The 14,281-nt window shown below is 29.7% G+C and overlaps 2 protein-coding genes across 2 annotated transcripts; one reads left to right on the top strand and one right to left on the bottom strand.

Annotated features, from left to right (window-relative positions):
* Positions 1-459: 459 nt before the first annotated feature.
* Positions 460-6,214, top strand: LOC123657094 (nuclear distribution protein nudE-like 1-B). Its single transcript, XM_045592680.1, has 7 exons — positions 460-773; positions 860-1,013; positions 1,161-1,297; positions 1,417-1,553; positions 2,288-2,431; positions 2,879-2,961; positions 5,635-6,214. The coding sequence occupies exons 1-7, from the start codon at positions 700-702 to the stop codon at positions 5,743-5,745; spliced, it is 840 nt and encodes a 279-aa protein (XP_045448636.1). The 5' UTR covers positions 460-699; the 3' UTR covers positions 5,746-6,214.
* A 1,236-nt stretch (positions 6,215-7,450) lies between these two features.
* On the bottom strand, positions 7,451-11,009 carry LOC123656917 (phosphatidylinositol N-acetylglucosaminyltransferase subunit Q). Its single transcript, XM_045592530.1, has 7 exons — positions 10,307-11,009; positions 9,976-10,101; positions 9,761-9,896; positions 9,383-9,527; positions 8,611-8,803; positions 7,773-7,887; positions 7,451-7,669 (listed from the first exon to the last, which is right to left on the bottom strand). Exons 1-7 carry the CDS (start codon positions 10,862-10,864, stop codon positions 7,488-7,490), a joined length of 1,455 nt encoding a protein of 484 aa, XP_045448486.1. The 5' UTR covers positions 10,865-11,009; the 3' UTR covers positions 7,451-7,487.
* Between the last annotated feature and the right edge of the window lie 3,272 nt (positions 11,010-14,281).

Raw genomic sequence — 14,281 nt, 5'->3', positions numbered from 1 at the left:
ATAACGTTAAATGAGTTTTTACCGGTAAAAAATATAACGGTAAAATGTGTGAAAAATAACGTTATCTAAAGTATCGTTACTCCAAAAATAACGTTATGCCGACCTTGACAAATTAACGATACCGAATTTTTAACGGTATTCCAAGCCCTATTGTAAAGCCCTTTCTAACGTTCCACCTACATAATAAACAATGACAAATATTGTGTTCAATAATTGATATAAAAACTACCCTATCTCCCAAGTTGAACCAAATCACAGATGCTTACAAAATTTGATAAAAATTGGCTGAGCAGTTTCGGAGTTTATCGCCCACATATATCGTGCCATGAAATTGATAAATATATATAGTAACTCTATCTAACGCGACTAATATATAGTGACGTGCATGGTCATCGTATTTAATTTGATAATTAATATTCAAAGTAAAAGCATAGACAAATTTCTCAAACCTTATTACTTTAGAATTGTTAATCTGTATTCGGCTTGTTTTGAAGGACTGCGTTAAGGAAGTTGTGTCACAATTTGCGTTTCAAGTTATATTATAATGCCTGATTAGTATTAATATAACAAAAGAAACTCTTTTAATTCTAACGACTATTTAGAATCAAACTTCATATACCCTATGTCAAAATCTAGTTCTAAATCGTTGATTCTTAGAAAGCTGTAGACAGTATACCATCAAAATTTACTCTTTAAAACATGGAATCTTCTAAACATCTAGACGAGGATTCAGTGGAATATTGGAGAGAACAAGCAAAACACTACGAACAGAAGTATAGTTTTCAGTTGACAACCTAAATATTTGTACCGTTGCTAACAGAATGTAATTGTATTTAATATTGATTTTGCTTGTCTCTAGGGCAAGAGAAATACAACAGGAATTAGATGAATACACAGAAAATTCGGCTCAGCTTGAAAAAGAATTAGAAACATCATTAGAACAAGTCGAAAAACAAAATAGAGATTTGGAGCAAAAGAATGAAAGGCTTCTGAATAAAATTGATGACCTTAAGGTATGCCATAAATCTGTGTCAATCATATATTTATTTCGATGAGATCATTCGTTCAGTTGGTTTTTGTTTATCACTGGTTTTTGTATTGAATATTATGAATTATATAATTATGTACCCATATAACTGTTTATAACTCTATTGTTTTAGACCAAACTAGACAGAAGTCAACATGAAACAAGTGCATTGGAGAACGAATTAAAAGCTCTCAACATAGAAAAGGAAAAACAAGCAATATATATAAGAGAGCTAGAACAAAAAAATGATGATTTGGAGAGAGGTCAAAGGTAATGAAAAAATATATTTTTTTTGTAGTTTTTTATCAGACAAATCATTCTACTATAAGTTACCTAAGATAATTTTACTACATATTAGAGTTCTAATATTCAGAGTATTTTAATTTTAGAATCATATCGGAATCAGTATCTTGTATAGAAACCTTATTAAATCAAGCATATGAACGCAATGCCGTTTTGGAAAGTGAAGTTGATGAAATGGAGACTTTGAGGGTGAAACTGCAGAGAGCAACAGATGAGGCCAGAGGTTATAGTTTCTATATTATTATTGTTTAAGGAATTGTGCCATTTAAATACAGTTGACATAGTTCTCAAATCCATTTATTGATTATTATTTTATGGTAACAAAGCATAAATCAATAAACAAATACAACATAAAAAATATTTCTAACTTTGTGACTTGGTAGCAATTGAGATTTGTATATAAAGAAAACTGACAGAACAAGATGTAAGCAGTAGTAGTTCAGTTTTTATAGTTAAAAACGCTAAAAATATTGATTGATGTACATAAATATATGTAGTAGGCATTTATGTGTATAAATTACATTTGTACATTTTAACAGTAGTTACATTTTAGCTTTATCTGTGAATATAATAACTTTTTTCTTTATATTTTTTTTAAGATAGGCCCATTAAGCAGCAAGCATTATATGGAAATCATTTATAATGAAATATGCTTTTAACTTATAAATATATTTGTGATATAAAAAAAAAATCAAGATCTAGATTATTAATTCAGTATGCTTCAAATAGTTCTCACATAATATGTACACAGATGCTGTTGTTGATTCTTTGTCAGTTTTTGTTATTCATTTTTAATGAAAAAATTTAATGGTATTAAGATACTGTATTTGGAAAACTTTGAATTGTTTTTATTTTTAGATTTACAAATATTATGTAAAATTTGTAAAAATACAAGACAATGTAAAAATTAAAACAAAACTATGTAGATAAAGTAGTATATGATCATACTTTTTCCAGATCTCAAACAAGAATTAAAAGTAATAGAAAAAATCCCAATATTAAAAAAAGAAGACTCCAGTACAAATGAAAATATATGTAATGGCCACTCAACCAGGTCACAAGTTGAAATTGAAACACAAACTTCTATAACATCACCAAGGCGTAAGTTTGTTGATAAATTTTTCTTCTTTTTTGTATGAAATAGTAAGTTTCAAAATTATCACTATTGATAAAAAAAAAACATATTTATATACTAATCATTTATGGCAACGTCGCCTTGAATGCCGATGGTTGCAAATTCAATTCCTGCTTAGGGCAGATATTTGTATTTATAGAAATATTTGTTTCTGGTACGGCTATGTATGTCCTTCTTTTTATCACAGACATTTTGTGATGGCAATTATTGCTCATAGCACGAAATTTACATCATACCTGGACAACCTGCAGTAGAGCAATGTGTCTGTGTCAACTTCTGTATGTATAAAGAGGCTCATGTCCAGCAGTGAAATGTTATAATACCGAATCAAAGCATTTTCATAAGATTTCATCAGTTTTATTAATTTTCCTTACTTAGATTATATTAGAGAATATATATACATTTTATGACAGGTGAAGTTAATGGAAATGCAATGACACCATCTTCCCGAGTATCTGCTATAAACATAGTCGGAGACCTGCTTCGGAAAGTAGGGGTAAGTCATATAAATCTTATTTCAATTGTACTTAGAATTATACTTTTCTGTATAATTATATTAGCAGTAGTTAGTTTGGGTATAGTTAAAGTACAGTAGCTTTTTGTTATACTTAGTAGGTATATAGTAAAATTAGTGTATTTATTGTAAGTAAACTTTAAAAAGCAATAAAGTTTAATAAATAAATCTCTAATATCATAACATTATATATTTACGTATTTATATTTTTTTATAAATACTGTTATTTATTGTATGTTTTATAATTTTATAATATTTATAAAATTTTGAAGTCATATAAAATATTATATGACTTCAATTATTTTTATAATCTTATACTATTAAAGGAGCAATTCTTGTTAATATTTATGGTATGTATCTTTATGCTGTCAAATAACAATTTAAATATAATTAATTATTTTTTATTTTAATATTTTTTAATTATATGTATTTTAAAATATATGTAGCACTATCAATAAAATTACTTAATTATTCATTAATATAATATTTAGTTGTGATATAAACAAAATGCTAGATGAAATAAAAAAATTGTAAATAATATATAAATACGATTGAAATTTGAAATATCTTTTATTTAGACATGAAGTGATAGAATGTACATACTTTAGGATTGAATTAGTTAAAATTATTTTTGTTACTTTTACTTAGTTTGTATTTATATAGCTTCTAACATGACTAGTTCTATATAACACTAGTAAAATACAATTTAAAGTAATTTAATTCACAATGCCTTATTAGTTAATTGTTATTTATTAAATTTTATTGTTAGCAGAATTAGTTATGTTAGATAGTTACTACTAGTTTCGTGCATGGATTTATTTTGCATGATTTGCTTGTATTTTGTAGTGTGCACGTTTGTTGCTTACAGCTTGAAAGATTTCTTTGCCGTGAATGTGGTAAGGTCAAATGTTCGTGTAATTTGGCGACGAATGCTGTTCAAGCAGAGCAAAATAATTCGCAGTTGGACAATAACATACAAGCCGAAACCGCTAAAGATAATAAACATGAATTGGACGATTCTATAGAATATCGTAAACCCGAGTTTAAACGCCAAAATTCAAGATCTGACCAATCGAAGAGCTTTCAAAAACCTTTGCCTCTTTCAACACAAAGATCCTCAGATCAACCTTTCGAAAGGTCATACGAAAATGGAAAATTGCGGAGGTCCTTTATCGTTAGGTCTAGAGAAGGTCTCGAGAATTTTCTTAATTTTACATCGACGAGAAAAGGACAGGAACAAAATAAAGAAAAGCAAATCTTGCGACAACACTTTTAGTGATTCTGGAAGTTATTTCTTAGTTAGGTTCTAAATGGCCATACAATAAGGGTTGCTAACACATATATCTGGACAATAAACAAAAATTAGTATATTAATTTAATAATAAATGTATTTTTCTTATTATACAGTCAGCTTTAGCAACACCTGTAAGTATTTTCTTTAATACTTCTTAAAAAGCATGTTTTCCATATTAGCGAAAACTTAGCAGACCATTAAAATTATTTATTATAAAATAGATTTAAATTATTTCTTAAATAAATAATTATATTATTTGTGCAATACATTTAATAAATTAATTTAACCTAAATCGAGAAGATATAATGAAGCAACCCTTATTGCTAGATATAGGGTCTGTTTCACCGCTTGTGAATAATGCTATCTGACAGATGATGGTATCAAGTGGATACAAGTTTATGATATATTATTTTTTATCACCATCAAATTCCACTATATTTGTGGTATATTTCTATTCGTATTCACGATTGTGAATCTAAGAATTAAAGTTTCTTAACTGTAGCGACACAGTTCTTATTGGCCTATTCTACCTGTTAAAGTCTATTCATAACTTATTAGCAGGATAACACTTATCCATAACTGGTGAAACAGGCAAATAAAATAATATCTTATTAATGTTACTATTTCGTGTAATATATAATTTAGGCAAGTATTGTAGAATTTAGTTGTAATTATTGTATGATTGAAATTAGTACAAATTATCCGATTTTTAATACAATTACCACTAATATAGTTTAACACAATGGTGCAATTAATATGTTGGAAAGTATTTACTTTCAAGAGAATATTTTTCCATTACGTTGTTGAATATGTATGTATTATGTACAATTTGTAAAATTTCGCGGGTCGGTTTCGACATATAGTTTAATCTTGTCGTAAATCTAAATCATCTCACGATTCATTCTTAAATCGTAATTAATAGTATATAGTTAACGTTACTAGTTCACTCTTTTATTTTTGTAGTGAGAGATCTAAATCAAAGTCTCTCATGTCGTACTCAGTCTGATCATGTAAGGTCGCGACTGGAATGGGATTGAGCTGAAACTTGAATATTACCAATTGTATAAATACAATTCTCATCAAGTTACAAATAATTTACCATATTGAGAATGGACCGTTAAAGAGATTGTATAGTGTAAACGAATCGTTCCTATATTCAAAAAACGAATCGTTGTTTGAATATTGGAAACGGACTTTGTCTCTACTTTTAGTCATGTGCCTAAACTGTAGTTTTTATGTATATATGTTTGGCTTTTTTTCGTTATCTTGTCTCGCATCACAATAAGGTGGAGGAAACGCACACAATTACTTTATCACTTACTAATATTAACACCATTCATGTTCAATTTTCTCCATTATAGGCTTTGGAATCAAAGTTAGCGTCGTGTCGTGGTACAGTTAGACCTAAAGAGCACTCACCAAATCCAACCTCCGACGTGAATAAGGACTACAGGTGTGTACTCAAGAACTAAGACTAGCCGACAGTCATACCGCGACTCTCGTTAGCTTTTATAGTAAACACATACTTAAACGAAAACAACATTGCTTCATGTCCATTTAATCTCCACGTATATCATCTAATGTACTGTGATCGGAATCACATTTTCCTAATATTACTAATATCTGTGATGAAAAGAGGATAGTTTAGGAAAAACTTAATGATTTTGGCCTACCCACCGGAGACGAAGTGACACGGCACACACTGCCTTTCACCATGCACTGCGTTTCTCTTAGATTACGAAAAATTGGATTTAACGCATAACAGACATTAATGAAATACCAACCTATAAAATGTTACGTCTCGAGTCTCACGATAGGCTTAATAATGCTATACCCGACAATGAGTGGTTTGATTTAATAAAAATAACAGTCTGAACGAACAAACAATTTTCGATGTAGGTGAAGCCCATAAATTAAAATTTTTCGTATTTATCATTACCAGTAGTATGAATATTTATATATTTTTGAGTATTTTTATTTATTTTTTTGTAAATAATAAATGTAAAGTTAAATATGGAATCGTTAATATTAAAAATTTTATCGACTTTTTAACATTTATAGTGTTTTATAATATTAAATTAATATGCTCATATGTATATGTATATATATATATTGCTAATAATGTTTAACGTGTTTGTCTAGTTGTTTTTTCTTGATTTTTGTTTAAAGATTAGATTATTTAGCGTAATTCTAAAAAAAAAAAAACAGTTCAGGAGAATTACTTTTTCTACATCAAACTGTGACTAACATAACAATATTGCATATGATACTATGAATTTATCTTTGGGAAATTGTAGCAATGTGTTTTAGCGTTTGTTTTTTTATGTTTGTGGATTAGTATAAAAATAGAATTAGTTAACTACTAGTAAGACTTAGAAAACATTTGTACCAAAAGTGATTACATTCCTTGCCTGCTTTTGAAAAAATATTGAATTCAAGGTACTTACACATCTATAGGTGGTTAGGTACCTATCAAACATTTTAATGTTTAAATGATTCATTTACAACAGCTCTAAACTTTGGAATGTGTGGTACAAATGTTAAAAAAACTAACAATCTTGCCCTAGGAAATAATTAAATGTGTTTAATGTTGTACAAAATCACATTAGTATATTTTTTATACTTTTTCGATGTTTGTAAATGTGCTCAATAAGCCTCTTGAAATATAAATCTTCTAAGTCTTAATTATAGACAATATACAACCCATTAAACCAGTTAGTTCTGTGTAACATGTTTATCAATACATAGTGCTTAAAACTTGTTTTAATTTGGAAAATGATCTTTTAAATCGTATTTAAAAAAGTCTGTGAAACTACCCTCAGAGCAATTAGATAATTAATAAGAAATATCTCAAATAAAAAGGTATCTCTTGTAAAATATTTATATATAAAAAATAATGTTTGTGCAGTAGTTCTTGTAATTACAGCTATAATTATAGCCATTGTGACGTACATGAGCAAAATGTCCATGTTAGCCGTGTATATGTCGAAAATTGTTTGAGTGGGTTGACTTGGCCTTCTTACTATAAATATCTTGAATAAGATGTAAATTGTTATTTAATAATTATATGATAGTTGCCCGATCTGCTGCATATAGTTTAAGTAACTAAGCATTTATACATTCACAAGTGTGGTGACCATATAATTTTTATTTTTGTGCGCAATAAAAAATAATACGTCAAGGCAATTTTGTTTTATTTTATACATTCAATCACCTATATAATCTGTTTTCCTGTAAAAATACTTGAAACTATATTACTCCATTCCACATGTTTCGATACATGGACTGGTGGTCTAAAATTCTTCATGATGTCTTGGAAGGATTTGTTAAATAACTTTACTTTGAGAACCAGTTGTGATTTCTTTTTATTTTTCATCTCTTCAATAAAAATATTTCCTGTAAAATATTTCTTATTAATTTTAAATTGATAAAATTCTTATTACTTATAAGATTTCCAATAAAGCATTAAAATGTATATATTTTTAAGAAAATGTTTTACCTGCTAGTTTAGGAGACTGTGTTAGCCAAAGGACTATTATATAAAGAGGAAGTATTTGTATTGTGTATATAATTTTTGCTAAAATATACTGCACCGAGAGAGACAAAACTCGAAACTGAAAAAGAAAAATTAAAGTTATTTATGGTTATTTTTAAATAACTGAATTTCACTTCAGATTTTCGTTCTTCTGTTTAGTATATTAACCGCTCTGGTATAGTGGCGCGAGTAGTCACCTAAAACACCGACGGTTTAAGGGTTCGATTCCCGCTCGGGATGGATATTTGTATTTGTACAAGTATTTCTTTCCGGTTTTGTTTACTGACCTTGTAGGCCTCTTTTTCCCATGTAGTAGAAGGATTAGAGCTTAATCCACAACGCTGCTCCAATTCGGGTCGGCGGGTATATTACCTACTCGACTAACGATCGCTATCAGGTGTATATGATAATTAACCGGGACCGACGGCTTAACGTGCACTCCGATGCACGGTGGGGAGACCCACAAGGACTGCACAAACACCCAGACCACGGCAAACATCTGTATGGCCAGTACAAATGTTTGTCATGTGCGGGGATCGAACCCGCAACTGCCAACATAACAGCCATAAACCAGTGCTGTGTACCGTTAATGCAATAGGCCATTTTCTTTTATAGAGTAAAACATTCTCTTTCAATATACATTTCAGTTTTATAGTAAATATTTCATTTTGAAAAAAAAAATGTTTTGTACATTTTTCACTTTTATTAAGTACTAAAATTGTGAGATGTTTCTCAATGCAACTGAAATATTTAGCTGCATAATAAAACAAAAATAACAATAAGTAACATGCTTATAGCTTACCATCGTAAAAACTATGTAGTACATAACAGTTGTTGGAAGTAATAAAAGCAATATTGTAAATGCAACTGTCCCAACAAATAATTCTTGATTTGAATATTCACAGGAATCTATGCCACCTCTTAGCGGATTATACTTTCTACCAACAAACAATCTCAACAAGGCTATTAAGCCAGATATTTGTATGTTAAACAATCTGAAACATTTACTCTAAAATATAAAGATCTACTCTGGTCCTACAATATATCATGCTTTCCATCTTCTTCTATCATCTGCTATCTGGGCAATGACTTTATTTACCAACATTATTTTTCATGCAGTTTATTTACACTTTCTTATGTCTATTTCTACCTACAAGTTTATATTAATATCTAACCATCTTTTTGTCACATTGTAGTCTTATCATATATATGTTTATATATATATATATATATATATTTTTTTTTTTTTTAAATTAAATATTTACACAATACACACACGGTCGTCTGTTCCTAAAGTAAGCAACTTAATGCTTGTGTTATAGGTAACAGCCAACAGGTATTGTATATTTGTTTTTTCGATAAACATACTTATAAATAATACATATATGAATATATAAATAATAATAATATATTACACCGACTCGGGGTGGGAATCGAACCCACAATCGCAGGAGCAGAAAGCAGTATCACTAAAAACTGCGCCCACGGGCTAGTCAAAATTGAGTTTACCTTAATAATAAAACTTATAAATTACAATTACTGTTGTAGAGAATAAAAGAAAAAAAATACATTACCTAGCTGCATATACATAGATACAGTATGAGTGGAATGTGGCCAAACAAATCATGTCAGATATTACCGCTGCTTGAAAGGTGAAGCCTAAATAACCCAGATATTGATATAAATTCAATACAATGTCCAATTTTTCACCAGACACATCTGTAATATTCCATATTTGTCAGTAATTTGCCATCACAGTACATTTAAATTGTTTTCAATGAGTGCAATTTAATCCCAAGTTGCTAATTATAAAAAGATTTTTATTTTAAGGTGAAATACTACAAACTCGTAAGGCTTTCTGTAGTTAATATTTAGTCTTGCAAAAGATAAGCAAAATTTTGTTTACACACTGTTGCATTAAATTTTATTTTATTAATGTATCTTGAGCTTACCAATAAACAGCCACCACAATTCAACATGATACAAAAAATATTTTCCTAACATTTTATTAAAGGCATTATTTAATTTTAGACCAGCAGGAGCACCCATAAGCCATTTAAGTAATGAGTACATTAAGTTTACTAATTTCTGTAAAAAAATATTTATTTAAAGAATTAAAATAATGCTTAAGATAATTTTGTTCTCATTATAAGTTATCATCATGTACCTCCAAAAAGCCCATCAGTATATTACCGAGGTATTTTTTATCTGGAATGAGCAATTGTAGGATTAAATATCCGAGAATTATATCCACTAGTATAGCAAGTATTAAGTTTCCTTGTTTTATCGAAACCTAAAACAGAAATGTCTTACATTTTTTTTACATAAAGGTTAAGTGGTTTAAATTAATCCAGTTACAATATTTTCTCTCTGATTAAAAATAACGATGTTCTCTTTTGAAGTAAGTTAAAAACTCAAATTTTTTCTCGTATATGATATACCTACTAGTTATATAAAATTATTTCATATCAATTAAATGTTAAATTAAAGTAGCTTACCCGTCTTTTATTCCTTACTGTACTTAAAAGCCATCTTACTAAATAAATGTAGTTATGCACATGCTGTACAAACATGGAAGAAGTGAACCAATTGCTATTTGTAAAAGCAGGCTCATCACATATATTTCTAGAATAGTCACCGAGATCTTTATGGATCAAAGTTTGTAACGTTGAAAAGTAATCTTCACTAGCACTTATTGTTTCCGAGTTACACAGTTTATTGTAATCATATAACATTATGATACAGTCAGTGTTAGTTTTCTTTTTACCATTTATAACTAAACATTTTATCTCAGGAAGATCATTTTTATTTATTATTAAATAGCTTTCACTTCTCTTATATTTATTTTCAGATAAATTATCAGTTCTGTATCCATAAATAACCGTCTTACTGACATGTTTTAGAGGTATAATTTTTGGATTAATTTCATATGTGGTAATGAAGATTGTTATACAATTTTTATCAGCAACTTTAATATAGCCTTTAAAGAAAACATCCGTGTTGGTTTGGGGTAAGCCAGGTAATAGAATTCTTACAAGTTCGGGCATCTCATGCATTTATTTTGCTTCCACAAAGAATTTTATTCTCATCACTACTTCAGTTTGGTATTATTAACGCGATAAGTAAGTTTTATGTGAAACTTTACCAAAAAGCGAAACGGTATTTACGTATGAAATGTTTTAATTTCTAAAACAAAATAAGAACATGTATATATGATATATATGATAACAACAGTTTTGACATTTATTGAGACTAGGGTTGTCAAGATAAAAATAACGTCAAACGGGGTGAATAGGCACGAATTCGAAATTCACACTATACATTTTCTATATTATCGATAAAAATGTAAGCAAATATTATAACTATTTTTATTATTTAAAAAAATATATAGTTTTGGTTTTTTATTTGAAAAGTGCTACATCAAGATAATAAGAAAATTTTAATCTGACTTGATTATCTAAATTCATAGTCAGTTCGGTTTTTTTTAACCTATTTTTAATATATTTTTTAATATACTAAATTTATTATGTTTCATTCTATTATCAGCTCGGTATCATCTTCTACTAGTAGTACATAATAGTAAGTACAATAATTTAATATTCATTACAATAATTTTGCTAGGTCGCTGCTTGCTCAAGTATGAAGGAGAATTGGAATTATATGTGTTCGATACTTACGCGAGTAAGTGAATTATTGTCGCAGGTTAGGGTACGGTGTCAACGACCGCTTACGTGCTTAACGACTGATCCGTTCACCATATGCGTGAGCTTTTTATCGTTTCTTGATAGATTTTTGGAGCGTGTAGAGTGCCTGAGCCTTAGCGAAATGTTTTATGTTTAAATGTCAAAATTAGAAAGAACTATAGGCTCAAAATGTTTATTAAATTTAAATGTTATTAATGTTAATGAATGTTAATGAGCGCATCCGATTAAAAATGAAATGAATGAATGAAATGAGTCGATCAAAGTAGCTCGTCTATTTAGACAAAGGTAAATTTAAAAATAGGCTACGATTTATTTCACGTGGAACGTGATCTAAAATACCTACAGAATCTCCCATTCGAAGCACGCTGTTTGGAGTAAAATACTTTGTATATCTTGAGAATAAAATCATTATTCGTATTTTCTTAGACCAATTTTATGTGTCATTTACATAATTTTCTCTGTTAATATTTTAAACATTTTTAAGTTTTATTTATCTTTTGTACTTTTTCCGTCGATAGTGTGGAAGAACTGTTTTTATTTAACCGGTAATTTCTTTAATCTGTAATTTCCTTGGTATTCTATCATCCATGGACAATTGAGAAAAAAGCGCGGGAACTTTGAAGTGAAAAGGCGGTCTTTTTTTTTCAAAAATATTTTATTAATTTTATAATTCATTCACTGGAGTTTTTTATAAATAAATACTTATAAATTAATCAAGAGATGGGGAGAAGTAAGAAAAGGAAAAAGAAGGAGGAAGGTAACGCTGAGGACGACTCGTTGAGCTCCGACTCCGAGTCCATAAAATCTGTTGAGCTAACAGACGCCGAAAGGTATGCCCCGTTTCGGGTAGCCGATTACGTGCGGCACTACCCTGAGAACGGGGGTAATTTTGACTATATTGTATTCCTGGAGAGTACAGAGGCTGACAAGCCAATCGGAACAAGAGACATGATGACACTCGCTAATAGCATAAAAAAATATAATAAAGGCGTGAAACAACTAAAACGCATTAATAAAAGTAAAGTTGGAGTTATCTTTGATAGACCTGCTTTTGCTAACGCGGTCTTAGGCAACAAAAAATATCTTGATGGGTACAAACTTAAAGCTTCCCTTCCGGCTGCCGCTACAGAGGTCACTGGGGTAATTTCTCATGTGCCTATAGAATTATCCAATAAAGAAATATATTCAGCTCTAACTAGCACGAAAAATATTATATCTATACGTAGATTTATGCGACGTGTAAGAGAAAATGGAGAAATAAAATTAATCCCCACAAAAACAATTTCTATAACCTTTTCCTGTCCCAATTTACCAGATAGTGTGGACCTCAACAGCTGGCGGTTCGAAGTACGGCAGTACATCCCGCCAGTAAAGCAGTGTCTAAAGTGTTTAAGATATGGTCATATTGCAAAATTCTGTAAAAATTCACAAAGATGCAGCATTTGTGGCGAAGGTCACAATTTTAAAGATTGTCAGACTCCTTATACTGCAGCCAGTTGCTGTCACTGCTCTGGCAATCACATTGCCATATCCCCTGCATGCCCTGTTAAAAAAGAAAAAATCCAGCTTAACAGAGATAAATTTCAGAAAAAAAGCTTTGTTGATGTTTTAAACAGCTCTCACTTTCCATCATTAAACAAAACTGATCAGTTCTTATCTCTTTTAAATTCCGAAATAATACTCAAATCTATTACAGAAGCTTTAGTAAAACTTATAACACTAAACAAAAATAATGAAATACCTATCTCTTCCCAAAATATTAAAAATGTCCTGCAAGATACATTAAAAAAGGTTACTAATAAATAATTTGTACTTTATGGATACTTTAAATATTGTGCAATGGAATGCTCAGAGTATTCTACACAATCAACATATTTTTAATTATTTCCTTTTGGACAAAAATATTCACATTGCGTTAATTTGTGAGACTTGGTTAAAGCCTTGTCAAAAATTTAAGATACGTCATTACAATGTAATTCGTCTTGATTCAGGAAACACCCACAATGGCGTAGCCATATTAATACATAGCTCTATTTCTTATTCTAAAATTGATACTTTTTATGATGACTCCATTCAAAATGTTGTTGTTCGTATAAAATACTCTAGCAACAAAGAACTTACTATCATAAGCTTTTACAGTCCAACTAATTGCAATCCTGCTTTTTCTAAATCTAAACTAGACAGGTTAATTAAAAGTTTACCAGAACCAATCTTCCTAGCAGGAGATTTTAATGGCCTAAACTCAGCCTGGGGCTGTTCTACTTCTAATTGTCGAGGCAAAGACATTTTAGAGTCTATCAATAACAATAATTTGGTTATACTTAATGACGGAAGTATGACCACTGTTGGTTCGCACATATGGAGACAGAATGCTCTTGACTTAACCATAGTATCACCTTCATTGGCTCTAGAGTGTGACTGGTCAGTACATGACGATCCCTTAGGCAGCTACCACTTTCCTGTAATCACAAAAATTTTACTTAATAACAATCATTACAATGCCACTCCTATTCCCAATAGTAGCTCACTACCCTGCTTCCCTAACCTGAACAACGTTGATTGGAACATTTATAATTTAAATGTCCAACTATTGCTCACTGAATTTTCTCTTGATACACAAGACCCCCTTCATAACTACACAAAATTTACAGATATTTTACACTCAGCACTGTGGAAATCATCTTCTATTTCTAAGCACTCTTTGGTTAATACAGCTTTATCTTCATGCTCTCCTTCTAACTTAAATAAAAAAAAAAAACTTCTTCCTTG

The sequence above is a fragment of the Melitaea cinxia genome, chromosome 10, assembly GCF_905220565.1.
Source record: "Melitaea cinxia chromosome 10, ilMelCinx1.1, whole genome shotgun sequence".
NCBI lineage: Eukaryota > Metazoa > Arthropoda > Insecta > Lepidoptera > Nymphalidae > Melitaea > Melitaea cinxia.
Note: the sequence above shows the minus strand (reverse complement) of the source record. Positions and strands in the feature narration are given on the sequence as shown.